The 27,228-nt window shown below is 35.9% G+C and overlaps 1 protein-coding gene across 1 annotated transcript in view; it reads right to left on the reverse strand.

The window, feature by feature from the left end:
• The window catches only part of LOC150083214 (HUWE1-associated protein modifying stress responses), a 98,055-nt gene that overhangs the window by 13,368 nt on the left and 57,459 nt on the right, over positions 1 to 27,228 (reverse strand). The window contains exon 3 of the mRNA XM_090377105.1: positions 9,774 to 10,094. Within this exon, the coding sequence (XP_090233231.1) occupies positions 9,774 to 10,094 (321 nt within the window). The remainder of the gene's footprint in view (positions 1 to 9,773; positions 10,095 to 27,228) is intronic.

Consider the following 27,228-nt stretch of genomic DNA (forward strand, 5'->3'; position numbering starts at 1 on the left):
GGGTTCCAGAAGAAAATTGATTATCAGGATTCATGAGTTTTTTTTTGGTCCAGTCTGCACTCTCTAACCACCACAGAGCCAAAACAGGACAGACACTACATAGCAAGCAATAAATCTGCTAGGGAGTGGGATGCCAGGGCTACCCAGACACCATACCCACACCAGCCCAAAATCCTGTCTCTTGGACCATGACAGTAGGGACATGGCTGGTTGGCTCTTGCAGACAAACTCACTAGCTGATTGATCCTAGGCTAGTCATCCCAGGATCAACCATCTTGTCAAAACGGGAGCCAACATGGTGTGCTGGTCTCCTCAACCACTAGGGTCCCTATTCCAAGTTTTCATGGGTTGCAGTGCATGGCAAACATGCTGGATTCCTATGGTGGAATGCAGGTTGTGGGTGCTGGATAACAGTGATGCTAATCCAACAGCATCACTGGGAGGTCCCCTCATCACATACAGGTGCCTGTCAAGAGGTTGATCTGTGGTAGTGCTACCCATGCACTGTACAATGTATCCAGCAATGCCTACATGTTCACTTGTAAAGAACAAGTTGTCTGCGAGAATCAGAATTTTTCCAATAGTTAGATTTTTCCACCAATATCCGTAAAAATGGATGGGCATAGCATTAAATGTCCCTTACCTGTAGGCCCCAAAAACATTCAGTTGGGTCGAGATCAGGTGAGTTGGGTGGTCATGGGTAGATAGAGAATTCTTGTTATTTGTTTGTTATTTGGTTTTTAGGAGCATTAGCAAATAATGCCATATTGCTTCGGGATATGCGGTGGTCATTTCCTGACCTTTCCGCATCCTCCGTATTTGGTGGTGACAGGCTCGAACCCCGGTCTAATCAAGAAGCGTGTGCTACGCACTGCTGCTCCTTCCCACCTGGCTACGGAGGCGGCGATAGAGAATTCATTGTCATATTTTTGAAACCAGTTAGCAACCTGCCAGGCCTTGAGGCACATGGCACACTGTCTTGTTGCTAGATGTGGGTGTTGTCTGGATACACTGCTCATGAAGGACACTGATGATAGAAAGCTAGGCATTTCAATTGAAATGTTAATTAATGGTGATCAGAGGATCCAGGACATGCAACAAAAACAGTCCCCAAACCAGAATACCGCCACCTCCAGTCTGCTGAACACCAACAGGGCATCCAGTTATGTTATTTGGTTTTTAGGAGCATTAGCAACTAAGGCCATATTGCTCCAGGATATGGTCATTCCCTGACCTTTCCGCATCCTCCGTATTTGGTGGTCATGGGCTCGAACCCCGGTCTAATCAAGAAGCATGTGCTACGCACTGCTGCTCCTGCCCACCTGGCTACGGAGGCGCCTGGGCATCCAGTTGCCATGGCTTAATGTTGCTTTCTCAAATTTGGATATGCCCATCAGTATGATAGAGTTGGAAATGGGATTCATCAGGCAACATATTTCTACATTGGGGGATCCAGTGTTAGTGTTTATATGCACATACAAGACAGTCTCTCATGCCTTGCTGACTTCCATAGCCTATTATGAGCTAATATCCAGTTCATAGTCAACACGGACTGTGCACTGGTCTTAACTATTCCTACGTTGTAATGGGTGGTTAGCTTAGCCACTGTGCTATATGGCTGCAGTGTTATGAGCAGTGCTGTAGTCGTAAAATTAGCAGAAGGTATACAGCATGCACAAAATACACAGAATATTCACTTACATACAGCATATACATTAAAAATATATACGTGTTGCCTAAGAATCAAATTCTAATAAATTTATTTCTTAATTTTCAGTAAATATTTTAATATTTGTTTTTTTCAAGTCTTTCAAAAACCAGAAGGTATACGCTATTCACCTAAAAAAATCCAGAGGTATATGGCATATAGCTGTATATCCTTCACTACAACCCTGGTTACGAGACACTCAGTGCTCACCACACACTTGGCTGACCCACACGTGACTTTTGGCTGGCTGTTCAACTACTGTGAAGCCAGTCACAGTAGATTATCACACCACAGAATGGAGCACTTAACCATGCTGACTGTTTTCGAGATGCTGGCACCTGCCCTTCTTGGCTCGATAATTGTTCCATGTTCTAAGTTGGAAAGATCTTGACATGAACCCATTCTTTCTCACACTCAAAAACTGATCACTTTGTGCACAAATTAAAATCTTTTATCAGCTCTTCCCAACTGAGTCTTCAGAGTTGCAGACCACTCCCAAATGAGGGGAGTGTTGCTAAAAATTGTTTAAATCATCCCTCTTATGAACAGGAAAACTTTTCTAAATCATGAGACATTCAGATCAAAAACACATACCCCACATACTTGGGATGTACAACAGTAGTGATAAATATGCTAAAATTTAATTAAACACGTGTCTTAATATTGTTCTCACACTGCATAACTGCATCTGATGTTATTTTAAAAAAACATTTGATATTATTTAAAATAAATTAATTTGACTGCCATAAAAAAAATATATATATATATATATTTTTTTTTTCAAGAGAAGATATGTAATAAAATAGCACTCACCTGTAACATTCAGATTAAGAAAAACACCTCTTTCTACTGGACTCAATGATCCCTTCAATAAATGTGATAACACTTTTCCAATATTGTTTGTTAATTTTGGTTATCTCAATTTGGTAGAATTATAACTTCTTGTTAAATTAGAAAAATATATTCAACTTATTACTGATAGCAAATTTATAATCTTTTTATGTGATATATTTTGTCATTCATTTTCTGTTTTCATAACTGTTAGTTTTGAGTGAATATTTCGCAATGTGTGCACATTTTTCACAGGTGCTTGCAAAACATGCACACCACACAGACAGACAGATTCCAGAAATTAAACAGAGAAGAGTGAGAATGGAGAGGAATTCTTAAAGTAAAAAAGACTGTTCATGTATCACAGAGTAATTTCAGCATTGGCAAGGAATCATTTTTAAAGGAAATGTTCACTTGTAAAGAACAAGTTGTCTGCGAGAATCAGAATGTTTCCAATAGTTAGATTTTTCCACCAATATCCGTAAAATTGGTGTTACATTTGAAATAGTAATAGTGATAAGAACCTTGTAGGATATCTGATAATATGCTCTATAACTGTATTCAAGAGCCATGTATTAAGTAAAGTGAAATAATTTTTTTACTTGTGTTTTACCTTTGGTGGGAAATGAAGTATAAAATATTTGTTCTATTAAATAACCCATTTAAAAGGCTATAGTTTATGATATGAGGCAAGACCTAAATATTTTTAAAATTTTTTCGCATGAAAGCTATATTGCTGCGCAACACTGGAATCAAATATACAGGGTGTCCCAAAGTCACTGTGTGTTTTGGTGAAACAGGGTGATTTTCAAATAAATTTCATTATACATTTATTCTTTTATTACAAGTATATATATATATATATTATTTTTTTACATAAAACTAAAGTATATGTAATGTGTTAGAGGTGTTATTATAATTTTTATTAATTTTTTAATGTTTTCTTTTCAGACCCATAATTTATGATGAATGTTCAAGAAAGGATTTTTGTTGTAACATCCTGCATCAAAGGAATAAAGTTTTGTGAAATTATGGAAAGATTTAAGGAGATTTCACAGTCCCAGTCCTACAGACAATGTGATTCATGCACTAGTGAATAAGTTTATAAGAACTGGGTCTGTGCATGATGAGGACGGATGTGGACGCCCGAGTACAGCAAGTGAAACCACTGAATCAATTCGTGAAATGCTTGGAGAGGATCCAAAATTATCAGTTAGGGAGGGATCTCGAAGACTGAACATATCCAAGACACCAGTTCACAGAATTTTGCAGTTGACACTGATGAAAAAGCCGTACCACTTCCAAGAAGATTTTCCATGTCGAGCAGCAATGTGTGCAGAACTTGTCGATCAAATCCAAAATAACAGCTTAATGGATCACATCTTGTTCAGTGAAGAATGGCAAAGAGATTCCCCTAAAGTAAATGTTTGGCTTGGGAGGCGCCTCCATAGCCAGGTGGGTAGGAGCAACAGTGCGTAGCACACGCTTCTTGATTAGACCGGGGTTCGAGCCCACGATACACCAAATACAGAGGATGCGGAAAGGTCAGGGAATGACCACTGCATATCCCCAGAGCAATATGGCCTTAGTTGCTAATGCTCCTAAAAACCAAATAACTAACTAACTTGGCTTGGGATGATGAAGACAAAAATTTATGGACTTTTTTTTGCAGAAGCAACAATCACAGGAACTCTGTACCTTGATATGCTTCAGCAGTTTTTTGAACCCCAATTTTTTGATGATGGTGTTACATCAAGTGTAGTGTTTCAGCAGGATGGGACACCATGTCATTACGCTTGAACTATCCAGGAATACCTCAATCGGCATTTTCTGAATTGGTGGATCGGCCATGGAGGATCTAGACTTCGGGTTCTCCGGATTTAATCCCCTTGGATCTTTTTTGCTTTGGGTTTCATAAAAATCAAAGGTTTATCTGATCTCAGAAAACACATTTGGGAGGCAGTACAAGAAATTACCCCTGAAATGGCTGCAAATGTGTTCTGCAACGCGGCCGGGCGATTTGAAATTTGCATGGACATTGATGTGGTACACGTAAAAATCAATAATTAAATTCTTGACCTTTGTATGTATTAATTTTTTTCTGTTTCAAATTTGGTTAGTGTATAAAAATAAACTTGTAATCATGCTATTAAGTCATTCATCTCAAATTCACTGGATTTCACCAAAATACGCAGTGACTTTGGGACACTCTGTATTTACACATTCAGGTGGCCAGTTTACCAAGCTTTCTAACCAATCAAGAGAAATCTTTCCACAAACAATATACAATTTCAAGTATCCAGTATGAAATGTCTGGAAGGAAAAGTTTAGCAAGGTTGCATGAATTTTTTTTTTTTATTTATGTTACTTAGTAGTCAGTTCTGCTATAATGCACATTTTCGCAATGTGAATTTGCTCCAACATGACTGATATATTATGGAACAATGTGAGTTACATTAAATGAATGCAAAACCTGGCACCAAGCCTAACGTGGCGACCTGCACAGCAATACACACAGGTTTACGAAGCTTAAAAAATATCAAATGTTTGAGGTCTATATTTCCATTTACTGTAGTTGCATTGGTCTGAGGTGCACTGTTTTCATTTGCTGTGTTCACAAGATAACACGTGATATTGTAGGCCAACTCACGTTTTCAGGAGCTCAGATTTTTTTGTTCTAACAGAAATTTCGTTAGGTAGAGGAGCACATTTCTGGAGGCCACTACCATAAAACAAAAACAATTTCCAGTCCCCGGTTTATTGGGCTTTTCAGTTAATGCAATCTAATTAATGGGTAGTAAACTTAATCTTACTGCATTTGCAATTATACCAATAGTTGTAATTCTGTGGGCTTTTATGTTATTATCATGCAATGTATTTCCCCTTCCATGAAATCTTCAATCATATAAAAAAACAAATTTTCAGAATCTTCTCTTCATTCCTATTTTTTAAGCCTCAGACTTTTCTCACTTGTGCAATTCGTGTGTTCTACGTTCATCATTATTGATTGCTTATCTTTTTCATTGTTTTAAATTTTACAATAAAAAAAAAAAAAGAAAAAATGTCAGTGAACAGAAATATCAATCAATCTTCATATCTTGTGAAAGTAACATGTTATTTTTACTGTAATATTTATTTATTAGAAATTTAAGATGTTTAAACCTTTGTTAGCAATTTTATAGGGTTTCTAAATTTTTTTTTTAGCGTTTTACTTACCAGACTGAACATTTTTTGAGTGCTCTGAAAAAAAAATGTGGAATCATTTAACACTAGTAAGGGCTAGTTAGATACATTTAAAAAGTGCTATAACCTACACAACATAGCAATCCAGGGAGAAGCCACAAGTGCAGATCAAGAAGAGCTGAAACTTTCAAAAAAAGAACTTGTTAAAATTACTGAAGAGGGGTGTTATACTGCTCAATAAGTTTTTAACATAGATGAAACAGGATGTTTTTGGAAATGAATGCCTATATGAATTTTCATATTGAAAGAAGAAAAAAAGCATGCCAGGCTTCAAAGCAGCAAAGGATTGGTTGACTTTGTTTGGTGGTAAGTTTAGTTTACCATTTGGAAAATCCAAGGGCTTGTTAAGGTTTCACTAAATCAAGCCTACCTGTAATTTGGAAGGCTAATAAAAAAGCTTGGGTAACCAGGCATCTTTTCGTTGATTGGTACTCTGAATTCTTCTATCCTGCAGGGGAGAGATATTGTATAAAAAATAACCTTGATTACAAAGCAATTCTGATCATGGACAACAAGCCAGGACCTCCAAACAAAGAGAGTTTAGAAGGCTTGAACAATCATATAAAATTTTTTTTCTGGTCTCTAAACACTACACCTCTGATCCAACAAATGAATCAAGGTGTTATTGCCACATCTAAAGCTTACTACATAAGGAATGCCTTTTCCCAAGCTATTAAAGCTATCAACACTGGTGAAAATGTACAGAGCCTAAAGGAAAAGTACACTCAGAAAACCATGAATGGAGTGTGAAGGAAAGTCTGGAAGGATTGCATAAAGGATTCCCAAGAATCTGATGATTTGGTCAAGAATGTTAAAGCTCAAACTCAGCTCGGAAAAGAAGCAGGATTGAACGAAATTGACGATGACGACGTACAAGAGATGATCGACAATGACAGGGATGGCCTCTCTAATGAACTCAGGGAAATGACAAAACAACACGAGCATTCAACTGAGGGAGAAGATGAACAAGATCCTACAGACGAAGAACTGATAAACTCACTGACTGCAGAAGGACTTAGTGAAGCTTTTGAACACTGAAAAAATGTGCGATTATTTCTGGAAGAACAACCTTGATATGGAACAAAGTCCCAAGCTAATAAGAAATTTCATGAAAGAAATGAATCCCAACATGGGTTTGTACAATGAGAGGAAGAGGGGAGAAAAGTACAGCCAAAATAAATGTTTTTCAGTCCAAAAATATGAAAACTCGACAGCCCAGGGCCATCAGATTAATAAATTCATGATTTCAATTGGTATTTTAAGTTTAATTTTGATATGTAATGTAGTTACTTACCACATAATTATATACATATGTAATTCAGAATATTTTATATGTACAAATTTTTGAATATTAAATTTTGATCAACATTTGTGTGTCTTTTCACTACTATTTATTATTGATTAGGAAATATCTTATGGCATAGATCATAACTCACAAATATATGTTGTTACCTTACAGGAATACTGAGCTCAGTGCTCCGTTTTTCCAGAAAGAATTATCAGCGTTAAGCGTGGGTCACCTGTGCTTAAATCTTCTGTTTTAGGGATTTAAAGGCATAGTCACTTGTCTGGAACTTGTAATTATACCTTCCAACAGTTCCTACAACTGATTGCTCTTTTTTTCTATGTATGTTTTAATCTTTGTTTTTCAGGAGAAAAGGATAACCACCAAGAGAGAGAGAGAAAGAAAGAGATATTAACTGCTCCCTTAACTATAAGCATATAAGTAAGGAACGGTATTTCATTGAAAGAGAAGAGGACAGCTAACAGGTTTCTGCTACCATATGGGTAATAGTTTTTCCAAATTTTAATTCTGGATAAAGATGGAAATTCTTCTTGTGACAGAAGTGCACATGTTTTCTGTGAAGAAAATCTTAACTCATTAGGCAATATCCAGGGTGCAGGATGATCAGTGGCATTTTTGCAATCATTTTCAATAATCACCATATTGCACAACTGAAAATATACTGAAATCATCGTTAATGTATTCAGAACATTAATCTTCCAATAATGGCTTTGCATGTACTACGAAAGCTTCTGTGATAGGGTTTATTTTGATGCCAAAATGTGTATAAAAAAAAAAAAAAAAAAAAAAAAAAAAGCAGGGCACTTAAAGGAAGTTGGATCTTTGTGGAACCTCCTGCTCTTGGCAAAACTGAGATATGGGGATTTCTACGTGAACCAGAAATAAGGATTAGATAGGAAGTTTTTCATATTTATAGAAGTCTCATAATATGTCAAACAGCTAAGCTACATTATAAACTCTTTCAATATCAAAAACGGACAGCAAATACTCCAACTTTATAAAATTTTTGTAAATATAAGTTAGCAGTCTAATTAAATCAGGTAAATCTGACCCATTTCTTTAGAAGCAACACTGTGTATACTGAAATAGAGCCTCTCCACTTCTAAATGCCATACAATGCAAGCATTGCCCAATTTTTTCAGAATTATGTGTAAACAGGGAAAACAGTTTGTTGGATTTTCTGGATCCTTTCTGCTTTGGGAAGGGCAAAGAATTTCCAGGAATTGAAAAAAATTTCCATTCAGATAACGTGATAAAAGCAATCAGTTATAAAAGGTAAAAACTTCTGATATCTCCTTAGATAACATCTGCCTGTGTAGAAAGAAAAGGCAGATGGCTAAAAGCATTATGTTGCTCAGAAATAAACTGAGGATATGACGGGTAATTAGGAAGTTTGTTGTTTGTTATTTGGTTTTTAGGAGCATTAGCAACTAAGGCCATATTGCTCCGGGAAATGCGGTGGTCATTCCCTGACCTTTCCTCATCCTCCGTATTTGGTGGTGACGGGCTCAAACCCCAGTCTAATCAAGAAGCGTGTGCTACGCACTGCTGCTCCTTCCCACCTGGCTATGGAGGCGCCTAATTAGGAAGTGCTTGACTGTTAGTTTAACCCAGCAAAACTCAGCTTTCAGGAGATAAGTGTGTGAAAGGATTGTAATCGATACGAAGTCTGATAACCTCTTCCCACCACACTAAATGTTACACTAACCAGTTTAAAATAAAAAAAAAAAAAAAATTTTTTTTTTTACAATACATTTTACAATCAAATCTACAACAAAAATTTTTCTATTTCATGGGGTAGGGAGAAAAACATTATCCCCACAGAACACTAACCACCTCCAAAAGCCAACATACAAAATAAATAAAACCAAAAATGAAGACTATAACAGAGGCTTTCATTATTTAATCCACAATGTCCTTAAGTTTTTCTCTATTTCCTTCTTCCCCTCAAATTCAGGAGAAAAACAAACAAACCAACCAACCAACCAGCAGGCTGCCACTAAGGGAAATCGCAACAGAATCCACAAGGATTTCTATATCTTGGGTCACCCATGACATCACAGGAGCCAGATCAACCTGACTATTGCCAAACAAAGGTGTCTAGCCAATTAATAACCCACTCTAGCTCCTCAGCTAATGAACAATCTTACTGTTGATGTAGCCACTGTAGTATTTAGTAAGAAGCAGCCTATCCATAGACCTTGTGCCTGAAGGTCCTGAACAATGGCTGGTTATCTATCTAGCTATCCAAGACAATTTTATAGTCTTATACAGTTTTTCTGTGTTCATTCATTTGCCCCAACATGAGCAGGATTCTAGTGGCAATCAGACAAATTTAATCCTTCAATTATTTAATTTCTAATCAGCAAGTAAAGTAGACAGTAATAATGAAATATTCAATTTTATTAATTTTAATTATTGAATGGTCAATTAATTCTGAAATAAAGCAGTTTAGGTAATCAGAAATGTTTTTTTACCATTAGTTGATTACATTTTTAAAAATATACCCTTCTGTGTTAAGAAACTGATGTTTTTGTAATAAAAACAATGTAAACAACATAAATGTCAGAGAAATGCGTGTATTTTATTATTCCGTATAAAGAGAATGTCATGTTACTTTACAAGACAATGGTGGTTAAGTTTTCATAAATTTAAAATTCAGCAATAAGTTTGACAAAATCCTACCTGAAAAAGCTAATGCTTCTCGAAATGTTTGAAAATTGGTATCAGTGGAACCATGGGGAAGAATGGTATCCGATTCTGGTGTTGGTAACCTGTTATGCACATGATGAGGAGGAGTTCTCATGCCTTCAAGGGAAAGTCTTTGTCTAGGAGAGTTCCAGTTACGCTGTGCAGGAGAGTTCCTCCCGGTTAAAAATGCTATTAAGTCTTCTCTGCGAATGTGTCGTTTTCTCTTTTTAGCCCAAGCAAGTAAATCTTTGTTTCTCTTCTGATACCCACATTGAAAACCCATATCCACTAAATGCTTCTGAGATTCAATACAATCTGTAAAAAAAAAAAAAAAGTATGAGTAATACAGTGAATACAATAATATAAAAAATTTGTTTCATTACTAATTTTTACCTTTTTTTAATACTGTTGGAGTATGAGATGAGAACATGTGTTTTCATGCATTGTAATGTCTGAAGAGCAGAACTATCCAGGAAGAATATGGTTTCAATATCAGGAAATTGGAACTCATGTTTGTCCATTTTAGATTAGTGAATAGGCAAACTTATTTAAGCCATGATGTGTTAAGGCACCGTATTCTTCAAATTGTGTTTTTATGATCAGTGTGCTTGTTTTGCAGGAGTAAACTAAGCAAAGTCAATTACTAAGCTTTGTAAACGCTGTTTCAAGAATAAGAACAAGATTTTGGAAATTTAGGAATGTTTATATATTTTATGACAATTTTTATGTCTAATCTTAGAGTTAAGCTATTTATTGATTTTGAACATAGTGTGTGACATATTCCGAATTTAAGCAACTTATCAAGATCTAATTTTGCACATTCAGAACTCAGCACTCTGTAGCAAACTCAAGTTGTATGTCTCATTCTGCTAGTGAATATAGGATAGGGCTCTGGCACGTTGTTTGATATTAGCATTAGCATTAGCATTAGTAGAGGCATTTGATGCAAGAAAGCAAGCTTATGCAGCATCAGCCAAAAAAAAAAAAAAAAAAAAAAAAAAAGTAACATAAATAAATAAAAATAACCACTTCCACTTCACCCCTCTGTTCGTTCGAAATACCTGTCCAGCTGAGCCTTAAACTTATTTAGGCTATCAACTTCCACGACAAGGGATGGAAGTCTGTTCCACCCACCAACCACCCGCTGGCTAAAGGCAAATTTCCGCACATCTATCCTACATCTGTCTTTCCTCAATTTGAATTTATGCCCTCTCAGGTGATTTTTCTGAGCTAGAGGAAGAATCCCATCAGCATTGAGCATGCTCAAACCATTCAAGGCTTTGTACACCTCTATCAGATCACCCCGCTGGTGCCTAGTTTCCAGACACTGTAATTTGCAAAACTTAAGCCTTTCTTCGTAAGAGAACCCCTTTGTCCCATTCACCAATCTAGTTGCCCTTCTCTGTACTCGTTCCAGCAGCTCTACATCCTTCCTGAAATGAGGCCTCCAGGCCTGTATACAGTACTCTAGGTGTGGCCTGACCATTGCCTTATACAAGGGAATAATCACCTCCTTATCCCTGCTAGAAAAATTTCTATATATCATTGACAATACACCATGAGCTACTCTTGCAGCTCGTCTGCACTGCTCAGAGAACTTCATATCTGCCTGCACCACCACCCCCAGGTCCCTTTCATTCTCTACCACTGTCAGTGTAGTACCACAGAGTTGATACGTTGCTCTGGGGTTGCTGTTTCCCATATGTAGTACTTTACATTTGTCAATGTTAAACTTCATTTGCCACCTCGAAGCCCATCTGCTCAACCTTTCCAAATCCTGTTGCAGCAGCATAGTGTCAGTAGTGTCCTTGACAACCCTGCCAACCTTTGTATCGTCTGCAAACTTGGACATTAAGCCTGATATACCATCATCAATATCATTTATAAATACAGAAAACAATAAAGGCCCCAATACTGAACCCTGAGGGACTCCACTAATAACATTAGTCCACGATGAGCAGTGTCCATTGATTACCACTCTCTGTCTTCTCCCCCTCAACCACCCCTTTATCCATAGCAGCAACTTGCCTCCAATGCCACACTGCTCCAATTTGTGCAGCAGTCTTCCATGTGCAACAGTATCAAATGCCTTTCTAAGATCCAAGTATATAATATCAAAGTTATTCCCTGCATCCAGTTCTTTTGTGACTGCATCATAGTATCCAATCAAATTGGTCAGGCAAGACTTCCCCTTAACAAAACCATGCTGTGTCCTAGCTATAACTGAAGTCTTGTCTAGATGATCCTGCAGTGCTTCTTTCACCAGTGCCTCCATTAATTTTCCGGGAACAGAAGTTAAACTCACAGGTCTATAATTACTTGTGTCAGCCTTTGATCCCCCTTTGTGAATTGGGGTCACATTTGCACATCTCCAGTCAATGGGTACCTCCCCTGAGTCCAAGGAAGCTCTCATAATTATGGCTAAGGGTTTGCTTACCTCCTTTGCTGCCTCCTTTAATATAACTGGATAGATCCCATCCACCCCAGGTGCCTTTCTTGTGTTTATCTTCAACAATTTCTCCTCCACTTTGCTCTCAGTTATTACAAGATTCTCTAGCTTACTGCTAGAGTTGAATACACCTCTGGCATTCCCCTCGCTGAATAACTCCTCATGTGTGAATGTCGATGCAAAATATTCGTTGATGAAGGCATATGAATATTCATTCATATGCCTTCATCAACATCATTAATAAATACAGAAAACAACAATGAGCCTAGCAAAAACTCTTGGGAACTCTGCTAACGATATTAGTCCAAGAAGAGCAGTGCTCATTGTTAACAACTCTGTCTTCTCTCACTTAACTATCCCTTTATCCATTAGCAGAAACTTGCCCTTAATGCCACACACTCTACATAAAATACTGTATAGCAACATTATGTGCAACAGTGTTATCAAAGCTTATCTGAAATCTAAATATATGATGTCAAAATAATTTTTTTGCATACAGTTCCCTTGTTACTGTGTCATAGTATCCAATTGGATGGACGGACAACACTGCCCCTTAACATATTGAAAAAAAAAATAAGTTAAAAAAATAATATAGTGACTGGGTGAAGTTCAAATTAATAGTGGAGATATGCAAATAAGAGAGAAATAAATAAGGTTTTATTTTCCTCTTATTTGCTAATGCCAAGAAATGGGATTTGTAAAAGAAGAAATGTAGTTGTGAAAGTGGGATAGATGTTGAAGAGAAAGAAAAGTGATGTGGTTGAGGAAGGACACAGGGAAAAAAAAAAAAAAATGGGAGAAGGGTGCAGAATTTGGCATGCTACAGGAGTATTGTAGTGATGTGAGAGTGCTAGCGAATAAAGACGTATATCACATATTGTGGCTTGAAGACAAAAAAGTAATCGAAAAGGTGTGGAATGCTGTCAGGAAGCGAAAATGGAAAGTCTTAGTTCAACAGGAAAGCAGATCACAGAATAGCTGATGAGTTCCAGGAAAGGCTCTGAAAGATATAACTGTAAGTCCTCAGATGAGAGATCTTCAGAACTTGATTAAATTTAGGAACAGACTAACCAGACCTGTGTGTAACGTTAATGGAGTGTGAATAATATAATAACTATGATTACTAGAGTGATGAAATTATATAAATGAAGCAATATTGAGCAGGAATGAGGTATAAAAGTGATGAATAATAAGGCAAAGCAGTGTAGGACTACTAATAATTCAAAGAGATAAAGAAACAAATGCACTTGGTAAAAAAAAATTTTTTTTTTTTTAAGGTTTTAAGGTATAAAGTCAATGGGAATTTGTTTGTAACAGATAGTACCTAAAAAAAAAAAAAAACCTCCCACAGCAACAGCAGCAGCTTGAAGTAACAGTTAAGTGTTAAGATTATGAGTCGACTCTAAATGATGTAATGCAACATGAATTAATGTTCATATATTAAAAAGTACACTGATGTAATGAATATGAACTTTGCTTTAATATTAATACAGCTTTTTATTAGCAAAATAATTATAAATATTATTTAACCACAGCAATATATAAAAGTTTACGAAGTTTAAAAAATATCAATTTTTCAATAATTATTTTTGGATAAAAATTAATTTTACTTCAATTTAGTTAACCCTAAAAAGAGTAAAACATACGAAGAATGTTGGCAGTTTTAAAAAAAGATGACTAAACCCACACAGCTCGTTGCAATGCAAAGCACTGTCAACAAGCGCACTTCGTCAGCTTGAACATATTCATGGCATGAAAAGAAAGAAAGCAAGTGAAGATGATGGTCAAACACTGTAGATTGACTATCATCTTCACTTCTGTGCATGAAATTGCATCGTCTTGGTCGAAGACGATGGTCAAACACCATGATGACTATGGTCAAACTACTTAAAAAAAATGTCAATACGACAAACACAAAGAATCAAAAATGGATAAATTAGCATGAACTTGCAGCAGTAAATGGGATTTCTACTGATACTATGCTCATTTTCTCAATTTCATCTTCTCTTATAGCACTAATATAAAAGTATTATGAAAATAATACATCAAGTCTATATTGAAAATTTTTTAGCTTTAGTGTAAAATTGAGAAAATGAGCATTTTTCCATAGACGAATGGACCAATAACAGAAACCGAAGATACATGAACCTTCATGTATACTACAACGGAAGTTCATTAAATTTTGGTCTAATAAGAATTCATGGAAATTGTTCTGCCAAAAAGGCCTATTCTTTAGTTTAAGAACGACTGGAATCGTACAAGATTTGTTTTGAAACAGATATAATTGCAACTACTAGTGATGGTTCTGCAGTTACGGAAAAATTGGGTAAAATTTTTTTATCGAATAATTAAAAAAAATTATCACCAGCCTTTCAGCAGTTATGCTATAATCATGCATTTCACCTTGCTGTGATGAAAGTATTTTTTGTTAAAATTGAAAGATAACATTAGCACTGATAGCAGCAAAATTTACGACCGAAACAATTTTGAATCTGAATACAATGCCAAAGAAAACAGCAAATTAGATTCTGATAATGAATAAAAATGATGTTTCCACAGTAATAGCTAGTATGAGAAAAATTGTTAAACTGTTTAAATATTCTCCAGTAAGAAATACTATTTTATCAGAAGAAATAATAAAGAGAAAAAACAGTTAAGTCATTTTAGACTGAATAACACGTTGGAATACATTAGAAGTTATGATTGAGAGATTTTTAAGGATTTTAACGCTGATAAAAATTGCTTTAAACGAATTAAAGTTTACTTATCTATGGAAGGACGGATATCCAAAAATCGCAAAAGATACACAACTGCTTAAAATCTGTGCGACTCTCAGTTGAAGCATCAGGTAATCATAATTCAAATCTATTAACAAGTGAAGGAATTTTTAGATTCTTCTTTCATAATTTGGAAAAACAAAATTCTATTTCAAGTAATAAGCTTTTAAAGGAGATTAAACAGCAGCTTTTTAAATATAGAGGTAAAGCCTTAGTATCCATATTTAGATATTTAAGCAATCCAAATGCAGTAGAGCGTCGAAATTCTGAATGAGCCAGCATTTTTTTTTTTTTTTTTTTTTTTTTTTTTTAATGCTGGTGCCATAAAATAATTATGGTAAGTGCCAGTTATTGTGATCACATTTGCAAATTAAATTTTGATTCTGTTAAATGTCAATTCTAATAAGTGAAAATTGGAGGAATATAATCAGGTGATAAAAGTGTAATCACAAACTTACACTTTTATTACCTTACCAATTAACAAAATCAAATGATATGTGAAAATTGGAATATTATCCACAGGTTAGCAAAATAAAAATAAATTTACACTTACGTACATAGCTTAATTAATATACATAAAGTACTAACAAACTTAACACTTTGTAATCTGATATGGTTTGCCAATGATTTCATTCCGAATGTCAAAAAGTATCATGAACGAGAAGGAAAAATGGGCAAGGGCTTGCTTATCCTAAACGTGCCATCACATCCTTCAGTGGAAACATTAAAAAAAAAAAAAATAAAAAATAAAATAATAAAAAAATAGACGACAGATTCAAGTTTCTTCCATCACACATTACGGCACACCTTCAATCGATGGACCGGGGGGGGGGTCACCAAAAATTTGATGAGAATCTACAAAAAGAGTCATGCATCATTTATTTTTTAGCAGAAAGCATCACGGCTTTTGAAAAAGCTCAGTCTGACGACATCTGCCACATGTTAGCTGACGGGTGGGAATCACTCGCTGTGCAGAATTTAAAAAATGTGGCCTATTGCAGAAGAAACCGTAGGAGATGAACAAATACTGAATGAGATAATCAAATTGTTTCTGTCAATCCCTGGATTTGAAGATTGCAATGAAGGTGGTGCAATGGCGTGGATGGTAAATGATACTGATGCTACAGGGTTTCCTGTTTTAAATGAAAACGAAATTGTGAATGTAAAAAACGAGCTCCTGAAAATGATATGGCCTAATGAAAATTACATCAACACTGGGCCTACGCATGCTGAGGCATTCACCATGCAAGCCTGCAATGGGTGGTACAATTGGAATGCTGCCCACTCAACTATTCTTGCTGAAAAGAGTGAGAGAGCAAAGAAACGAAGTTTGAAAATGGACCAGCAAAAAAATAAGTAATTATTTTCATTAAAGCCTATACATGTATGTGTTATTGTGGCTGAAAGTTCCATGTGTTTTGTTACCTATGAATAAAAATATGTAAGTAAAACTTAGTGTTTTATTTCTAACCTTACTAAATCTTTTTTTTTTTTTTTATTCTCCAGAACAGTATTTTTGATAAGTTTGAAAATCCAAACAAATTGGAAGTCCAAACTACCCCCAGTCCCAATTAGTTTGGATTATCAAAGCTCTACTATAGTTTTAAAGAGGTTAATAATGATTTTTTTGCTATGGCAAATAAAAATGAAATTATGGGATCTGCAAAATCGATAATGGAATGAATTGTCAAAGAAATGGAAAATTCAGAACCCGGGGAATTAGAGGCAGATCTAAAAACGGAGTTGGCAAGAGATATGTCCATTTCAACGGCAAAAGCAGAGCCAATCCAATCAAATAAGATATTTTCATCATCATTAAGAAGTGAGATGAAATTATATGAAGCAAATCTAAAAATTTTATTAGATGCATTGCTAACAATTATGTCTACTTCAAACCAAAATGAAAGAAATTTTTCTACTTCAGGTTTATTTGTAACTAAGCAAAGATCCAGGCTTTCCAACCAAGCAATTAATGCACTGTTTTATTTTAAATTTCATTGTAACAATAATTGTAAATGTTAAATACTAATATTAGTTTTCTTTATTTGTTTGTTTCAGTATTAGTGTTTACTTAGGATTTCTTTTGCGTTAATGTCTAACAAACTTAGTGTTTTCGAATAAACACACAATAATGTTCCTATCTGTATGCAGTACCAATATGATAAAATTTTTTGTTTACATTTATCAAACTAAGATTTGTATTTTTAATATCTAATTCCCCTTAAATTTTAGTTTTTTACCTATACACCACAATGTACAGTTCATTATTATGATGCATTGCCATGCTGATGCATTAAAACCTGAGTGTAAAAAAAAAACAAAATGAATGCACTATTCCAAAAATTTTTATTTGTTTTAATTTATAAAATGATAAATTTATAGCTTTTTCTTTTCAACAAAGTTTTGATGCATCTTATCAATGCATTTGTATTACAGAGAAATCAATGAAATCTGATACATTCAAAATGTTTATTTAAGTGGATTTGTGATTTTATATTAAGTGATTAGTTTTGTTTCATACATGTATTAAATTTGTCAATTTTTTGAGTGAAATTATGTGAAAAAAGTAAAAGTAATAATTTAAATTTTTCATATAACTGGAATTCCACTGTATTTGGTATTCCTCCTAACTATTCTATTTATACATAACTGAGGTTTGGTTTCATAAAAATTAAAAAGATCTTTTGATTCCTAGTATTGCAGGCTATTCTCATTTAAAAATATTTGACATATGTGGAGCAAGGCAAAAGTTTCCAGACTGGACCCAATAAAATTACTTTAGACTTATTATTAGTTATGAGTTGATGTGGCAATTCGAAAATTGTAGATCTCTTAAAAGGCTTATTCTTGGGCCGATAGGCATGCAGGCCGCATTCTGAAAGCCGTTTTTAGATAGCTCGTGCACTTGTTCAACACCAGAGGCCATTACAAATTCCAGCTTTAGACCAGGAGCACCAGCATGGCAATTACGAAGGCATAGTCTTACTCTTACGGCCTGATCCAGGTCTTCACACTTTAATTTCAGCACCCAGGATACTGTTGACTGATGGCAGCCTATTTTATCAGTGACTTTGAGGGCACTTTTGATTGCCTCTGTAGGAGAGGGCCCTCAGGTCACTGCAAATGCCAGTGTGATGATTACCTGTTCAAAGTCCTTAGACCCTACTTTAAGTAATAACAAATTAAAGTTTGTAGCTGCAGTTGTTAGAATTTCACACAAGGAATGGGGTTTATCCAAAGAAAACACTCCTGTATTGTACTACAAGACGATATTTCTTCCCATTGTGGTTTATGGTGCTGGTATTTGGTTTATGGCTGCTACTTTACAACTAAAGCTAAGCTTCTGTCCCTGCAATGTACAATGCTGCTTACAGTTATATGCACTCCCAGGACAGTGTCGACAAATGCCTTGCAGGTTATTGCAGGTACCATCCCCTTGGATTTACACATTATTTTCTGAGTTATTTATATAACTTAAAGAAGGGAAGGAAGCCACAAATACTGAATATCACCTCTAATCCAAATAACAACATATTTTGTTGTTATTTGGATTAGAGGTGATATTCTCTAATCCAAATTATGTGGAAAATTGTAGAATTTGGGGTGAGCTTATGAATTGCTGGCAGCAACGTTGGGATGTGAGTGAGTTTGGAACCATTATAAGAGGGTGTCTCCTTGGTTTGCTCCCACCACGATCACGAGTTACTTAATCACTGGACATGGCTTAAGGGCCAAACTATTTGAAAGAGGATTAGAATCTGACCTCTACTATTTGTGCGGTGAGGTTGAATCTTAGAGACATGTCATCCTTGAATGTGGACTGCATGCTTCAGACAGGCAGGAATTACTAAATAGGTTACCAAACTTCACGGAGAATAATTTACCCCTCTTGGTTCAGAGCTGGGACATCTTTGCTTTGCTTCAGGAATTCTTGGCCAAAGTTTTTAAAAGAAGACAGGAGTTAAGAACTCTATTATAGAGATATCAATTAACAGAAGTGCTGCACACTTGACGACAGAATGCTTGCTGTACTGTCATCTTCATAGGATGTTTCTGGATTATAGTGCGAGTTGATCTTCCGCTCCTGATACCCAAATGTAGGCTTGCACTTGTTGATGGACTCTAAGTGGAGATAACGTTAATCTAAGGCAGGGGTGGCCAACAGGTCGATTGCAATCTACCAGTCGATTGCGACTTTAATTTCGGTCAATCACGACGAATTTTAAATATATATAAAAAATAGATTAGTCAAAATCTAAATGTTATTATTACGCCCCACTGCATACGCTTATTACACAATTATTACATGGTTCCGTTGAACCATGTGACTATTCTTGTTGCCGCGCAGCCGCTAGGATTGTCTACTGAAAATTCACATGGTGTTATGTTGTGGAGAGCATGTGTATGTGTCGAATTCTTATTTAGCTTACTTAATATTAATAACTGGCCAGTACCTATCCATTAATTTAATACTCTTTGATTTAAAATGAATACTACGAAAAAGAGTAAAACATATCATTTTCATCAAGTGTGGGAACTAGAGTACTTTATTGTAATGATAAAAGAAAAATGTTGTTTGATTTGCAATGCTTCCGTGGCTATACCTAAAAAATGAAATTTAGAAAGGCATTTCAAAGCACTCTATGGTAAATACCAATCTGATTTTCCACCTAATAGTGATCTTAGAAAAAATAAAATTACCACTATTTAAGCTCGTACTAATAACAACAGATGGAGCTAAAGCAATGACGGGGCATCTTAACGGATTCATTGCATTGTACCAAAAAGGATGATGAATTTCCAGATTTTTTGAGTTACTACTGTATCATCCACCAACAAGCATTAGTCAGCAAAAGATTAAATACTAAATACTGGACATAGCTTTCAAAATCGCGAATTCCATCAGAGGACAATCTCTTCAAAGGAGACTTTTCAAAATGTGACTCAATGAAAATGAACCAGATCTGATATTACACACAGATGTGAGGTGGATGAGTCGAATTAAATTTCTACAGAGATTTCAAAATTTGCTGAATGAAATTAAAAAATGTTGATCAAAGGGTGTTGATTATGAGCAACTACAAGATACGGAGTGGTTGTGTGCTCTGGCTTTTTTGGCAGATTTTACCAGTAAATTAAGTGATCTGAATTTGGAATTACAAGGAAAAAATAAAAATGTGGGTGGCATGATTAGTAATATTTCTGCATATAAATATCAATTTTTGGCAATGGCTAAGGATTTCAAAGAAAAAAAAAATCATCATTTTGCAAATATGCAAGTTCATTTACAAAAATATCCTGTTTTTGAATTTAATAGTGAGAAATATTTTTCTGAAATTGAGAAAGTTGTGGATGATTTTGAAACCAGATTCAGTGATTTTAAAACAATTGAAGACATTGTTCAATATACAGTGTCCCAAAAAGATGTAACCAATTTTAAACGTTTGTAACAAATGTATTTTTAATGATAGAAACACAAAACCTGCACTAAATGTGAGAAAAACAGTTGAAGTTTTTACTGACATTCAACATGTACACCACTTGTCACACGAACGATATCTAATCAGTAATAAAGTTCATCCCATGTTTTTTCAAGGATGTCATGCTTAATTATGGTAATTGCATTTGTAATCCTGCACTTTTAAGTCTGCGACAGGGGTCTTGTAGACTGTCTTTGATGAATCCCCATAAGAAGAAATCACAAGGGGATAAATCTGGTGAACATGGTGGCTATGCAATGGGACCATCACGCCCAAGAAAACTTGTCATCAAGAGACCTCCTCACACTCAAAGCCCAATGTGGCGGCACTCCATCCTGTTGGAAAATAACCCCATTTGGCAGTTCATCCAATTGAGGATACATATAAAGCTCAAGCATGTCCCGGTAATTATCCGTTCTCACAGTCACTTCTTGAAAGGATTATTAGTTTCCTATTGTTTGTATTGCTCATTTAAAATTGGTTACATCTTTTTGTTCGTGTGGCAAGTGGTGTACATGTTGAATGTCAGTAAAAACTTCAACTGTTTTTCTCACATTTAGCGCAGGTTTTGTGTTTCTATCATTAAAATTACATTTGTTACAAACATTTAAAATTGGTTACACCATTTTGGGACACCCTGTATTTAATGTCGACTTAGATACTAAACAAATTGCAGAAAGTATTACTTGAAAATGAAATTATTACATTGCAAAACGATATCTTCCTAAAAGCCAGATCATCAAAAAAGGACTTTTGTAAATATGTTTGCCGAGAAAAGTACCCAAATGTAAAAAATGCAGTGAAGTTTTAAATTCCTGTTTTGGTTCCACATATCTATGTGGATCGGCCTTTTGTATTTGAAACAAAGATGAAGAATCGCTCTACTCTTACGGACTTGCACGCAGAAGATTTTTTACGATTGGCCTTATCACAGTATATCCCTGATTTTGAAAGCCTGGCAGATGACATGAAGACAAACTTCACATAAATTAAAAATTTAAATACGTATGAATTTAAAATAAGAATTCTGAATTGTATTTAATTTTAAAATTTATAAACAACATATTTCAATATGTGTTAACTTTTGTAACCATGTGCAATGAAATTCTTGAGATGGTAGATTGCAGCACATTTTGAAGAAAAAAAAGTAGATCACATCACAAATTAAGTTGGCCACGCCTGATCTAAGGGTTAATGTTAATGTTTTTCTAAGTGTTACTGTTAAGTTAATGTCATTCTAAGTGTGTATATGTATTTGCTATTTACATGTAAATAATTGTATAATGTTGCTTTCGTTTCAACAAGTGTACATTGTTCCTAGTTGGAATTTTTTTCACTGGCCTCCAAGTCTGGAGAGCCTTGGGGGCGGGATTGCTGGCACCTACCAGTATAGCACTTCATCTGGGTGCAGGATTTGTGCATTATAGCACACACAGAGAATGGTTGGCCCCTGGTGGCAAAATGTTCCGACACAACACATTTTTTCAGGCCTATTTTGCAGAGGTTCTGAGCTATCACAGGAGTAATAGGTGGAGATGGTTTTATGTCTAGGAGCCACCCTTCATACCAGGATGCACACATGCATATGTACACAAGGGCTACAGCATATATAAGAGTATGTATATAAATTGATTAATATGCATCTTGAGAATGTATATACAGTTCCGTGTTAATAAATGAAAAAAAAAAAAAAAAAAATGAACTACCAATTAACAGAGTTTCTGTATTTAATCACAGTGATACAAGCGGAGATGGACATTAGTCTGGGCGCCACCATAGACATGGTACACATACATACATACCACCAATATATACTTTTAAGTTCTTACTTTCAATTATTTTAGATTACACTCTTTGTAAGCACTGCAGTGCTTGAAGGTGTATATTCATATCCTATTTATACATGCATAAAATATCCACCCCCACACTTATTATTCTAATTAAAACAAACCTAAGGAAATGCAGAAGAAACAGATTTACAAAGAATGTGCTAGACAATTTAAATAAGGAAGGAAAAAAAAAAAAAAAGCTTAACAATAGCAAAAGAACCAATTAACTAAGGATATCAGAAACAATGCAATCCATTAACGAGTGGATATATAATGGGTAAAAACAGATAAGACAGAGAACAGATGGATAAGAATATTAAAGAATTAAAAACTCCAACACAGAGGAAGATCAAGAAGGTGGAAAAATTGTTTTAAACCCAACAAGAATGCTTAATGGGAAAAGAAGGAAGGCAGAATGAAGAGCAAACAACATACAAAAAAGTCTGAGATAAAAGATTTTGGGATATATATTAATAATGTTTTAAGATTGCTGTTCATTACAGCCACTAAGTTCATTTCAGCTACCAAAATAAATTTATGCATGACAGCTTGTGTCAAAGAGCAACTGCAAATGCCAATTTAATTATTTAACCAGAAAAGTATGTATTTACACTTCCAGATGTTTTCAGTTTGAAAACCCCCCTACTCTGAAATATGCCATTATCAAAAATCAGCTACTTAATTCATTACAAAACACTATCAATTTTTTTATTTGAATATAAATACACAAAAATCATTTCATCTTATTATCGCAAAAAAGCTGAATTAAAAATTTACTCAAATATTGTAGGCAAGTAATTGAAACTGTATGTGTGCACAGAGTAGTAAACTTAAAGCTACCTCTCTTAAAAAAATTAAGAGCCTTTGCCTTTATTCCCATATGTACTATTTTTTATTTTTTTTCTCTTAGTAGTTCTTTTAATGGATAACCAATCCTGAAACAAGGCCTGAGGAATAGAAAAACAGGAATAAACAGTTAATAAAGTAGAAAATCAAATCTGCTGTTGTGGAAGTGGGTAGTTTGAATAAATTCAAAACAAATTGAGAGGAGGGAGAGGTAATGAGTGATTTTTTTTTTTTTTTGGCTAATGTTTCATAAGCTTGCTTTCGTTTGCCACTACTAATACTAAATAATCAAAATGTACACAATAGTGCTGCCAATGCAGTCTCCCTTTATCTGTGCTTGAATTTTGACATTTCAATAAATTAGATTTGTTGAAAACCAAAAAATTCAGAAATTGGCAATCTTCAAGTTCATTTTGTTGGATTTCAGACACTGCACTTGTACTATATTTCAAAAATAGTAACTTTCCAAGGAAAGTTACTATTACTGGAACAATAGAATGAAATTAAATTTCTGTGGGATCTGGTTGATCAGGCTATGCCTTCAGAATTTGCTTGCATAATAAGCATTCCTAAATTTTTGGTCAGTAACCAATTTTTAGGCCAATGATTTGCATATAATAACCTAAGCCTTTTGTTAGGATGGGTATCTATAAGGGTTTGAAGAGCAGGGTGGATGCCCTTGAAGGAAATTAAACTGGGGGAGGGGCATCAACCTCTCAGGTGCACAACTTAATGCACGATTCACTCTTGTGCATTAACCAACAGTGTCATTCTTCAAGGCAGAATGATCCTACAGGAGCTAGTTATTGTCAGTGATTACTGTCAGGGAAACAGGAAATATACTGTGCAAAAAGGATAGGTGGAATAGGGCTAGGGTATGTCTGCCAGGGACAAAAGTTGTGACACTGTAGAGCAGATATCTTTTAAGGGCACAAGATGTGATATTGTCGTATGCCTTGGCACTAATGACATTAATAGTGGAAGATCTGCAAATTTACTTAAGTAGGGCAATGTTGAAAAAAACAAAGTCACTGTTAGGGTTAAACTTGAAAGCGTCTGCAATTCTGCCCAGACACGATAGGTGGCGGTACATGAGAGCTTTGATAAATTCGGCCCTGGAGAGATTGTGCAAGGCTCATGGAGTAGAATTTTTCTCAGTGTGGTTTGTGCTTGTTAACAAAGTCATAAAAACATTATGCGCTGTGAGACCAGAGGTCATAGTAAATCTGCTGAATGCATGTATCAGGAATGGAGTGTTTCTAGCCCAATGAAAAAGGGCCCTTCTCAAGACAATTATCAAAAATCCCGTAAAGCCGCCCGACAAATCCAACTCATTCAGGCCAATTGCTCTTTTACCCATTATAGGCAAAGTCTTGGAAAAGATCATAGCTAGAAAATTCCTCACACTTTATCATCGAAAGGGTCGCCACTCTGAACAACAATATGGCTTCACAAAAGGACAATGCATCGAAGATGCTATTCAGGCTATGATGCTAGCCAGCAATACCAAAAGGAAATACAGTTGTGCCCCCATATCCGCTGATTCAGTTACCAGCGGTTAACCACAGGAAAAAAAAAAAAAAAAAAACCCTTAACACTTACTACTCGTGTGTCCAATATGATGCGTTGCCTTTATTTTTTACGATGTCAATTTTAAATTGAATAGCTTCCCTTTATTTTTTACAATGCCGCATATGGTTTGGTCACCAACATTATAATGGTTCTTTAGAGATTTAATGGATGCACCGTTTTCAAACTTTTGAAAAATTTCAAGTTTTTGTTTAATTTGAAAGCACAACTCTTGTGTTTGCCCATCATTTTCACAATTTCTAAACAAAAAAAAAAAAAAAAAAAACCCCCGACATCCCTGACGTAAATAATGAAACAAAATTTGTCCTTTTGCGGTGTGACGGAACACAATTAGTGTGCCACTCTAAATCAAATTAAACATTTGGTCTCTTTTTCATTTTGAGCAGAAGGTGTGAAGGGTTGCAAGATAATAGGTACACTAATCTCCCAATGACAACTTATAAAGCCGGTTCTTGTTGCTTATTTACGACTTGTAAAATATCTGTTTATACCTATTCTAGTTATTACTTGAATTTTATTTCAAATTTGGAGCCTTGAAGTGTCACGGTTAATCCAATCCCAGTAAATCGAGTCTGATGTACTTTATTACTTACTACTAAAGTATTTAATGTTGGTAACGACTTACTGGTGTTTAATTTAACAATTAAACTGCATTATGCATATGTATTTACAAGAAAATCATGTTATATACGGGGTCAGCAGGTGTTTGCTCCATGGTAGGTCTTGGAATGTATCCCCTATGGATACTGGGGTCTTATGCCCTTGGACTCTTGGTGGATTTCAAATGGGGCTTTGACACCCTTTGGTGGCAAAGCATCCTGGAGAGATTCCAAGACACTAGGGTGTCGAATAGATGGCCACCTCGTGGTCAAAGCACCTACTGAAGAAGTTACCAGACTTTCGACTTGGGGTTGCCTGCAAGGATCCATCCTGGGTCCCCTATCATGGAATGCGGTGTTCGACACCTGGCTATCAAAACACCACCCCAATATCATGAAGATAGATTATGCTGATGATATGGCTATGGTCTTGCATTGGGATTCAAGACAATTGGAAGAAACAGCCAACAACGTTCTAGATCTCTCACAGTGGTGTGAAAATCACAAACTTAGTCTTAGCTGCTAAAACTCAACAGATGCTTCTCAAACACCTAAACCCAACCAGGACCAACAAATAAAGCTGTCTCTACCTACAAATATCTTGGAGTCCTGCCGGATGAGAAGATATCCTTCAGAGAACACGCCAACTACAAGTAGAAGGTCAAAAAATACACTGGTAAGCTCCTGAGGACCACCAGGAAGAACTGGAGTCTGAAGGAGCGAACGAAGCTATACTATGAATGTATCTTTCTACCAATGGGGCCGGCACTTGGGGCCATAGCCAACTACACCGTAGTAAAATTGCAGCAAGACCAAGTGCATCCCACCATCCTCCTGATGATCTCTAGGGACTGCAGAACTTCCTACTCCTGCACTTCAGGTCCTATCCGGCAAGCTACCTCTTCATCTCAAGGTGGCATACCATTATCTAATATACCATAAGAGCTGGAACTTCCCATGCCGCAGCAACAACATAGCATTGGACCTAAAAAACACCATCCAAGAAGAGAACAAAAGAATTAGATGTGAATTGATCTCCACTTGGCAGAATTCCTGGGCCACCAACCCACTTGGAAGAACCACCCATAATTACATGCCAACAGTGCAGGAGCACACCAAACAGTTCAACAAATGCTTCGTACCAAGCTTACACACAACCTTTCTACTAACTGGACGTGGAAGCCTCAACACAAAACTTCATGTGTTGGGCCTGGCACAAACCCTTGCCTGCACCTGTGGAATGCCAGAGACAGCCCACCACATTACCTTCACCTATCCGATTTAACAAGACCTGTGAACGTGTCTGCAAACTCTCATGGAGGCATATGCACTGGAACAGGCACCTCTACTCATACAAACAAAGGTAAACTGTGCAGCATTCAATGAATTTGCAGAGCTTGTATTCAAGTAGTGATGACGTCTGATGGCTCACCTGAACCATGATCTTACCCAGGGAATCTGCAAGAGGAATCCACTGACAATGACTATCAAACTCAGAAGACACTCCTAACACAATAATGGAGTGAGATTATATAATCTGACTCAGTCGTGCTGAGTGGGAAAGAGGCCTCTGCCTAGTAGGCTCCCTACCAGAGAACCACTCGCTAACCCTTAGAGGATAGGATATCAACCCCTGTGGAGACCCACCACTAGGTGGAATTGCTGACCCCCCCATACCGGGGTAGTATCAAGTCACTGTCCATCACTTTAATCTATTACTACTCTCATCACTTAGTTTTCTAGGGAATGCCGTCTATTCCCAACTTACTACTATCCTCTTATTCCTCCGCCCAAACTTCTCCTACTATCACCAACTCCTTTCATTTGTTACTTGGGGCCCCAGCTACCCTGGGACTCCAGTAAAGCTTCATCGATAGTA

Source organism: Mastigoproctus giganteus, chromosome 7 (assembly GCF_048544385.1).
Source record: "Mastigoproctus giganteus isolate SK-2022 chromosome 7, ASM4854438v1, whole genome shotgun sequence".
NCBI classification, from domain to species: domain Eukaryota; kingdom Metazoa; phylum Arthropoda; class Arachnida; order Uropygi; family Thelyphonidae; genus Mastigoproctus; species Mastigoproctus giganteus.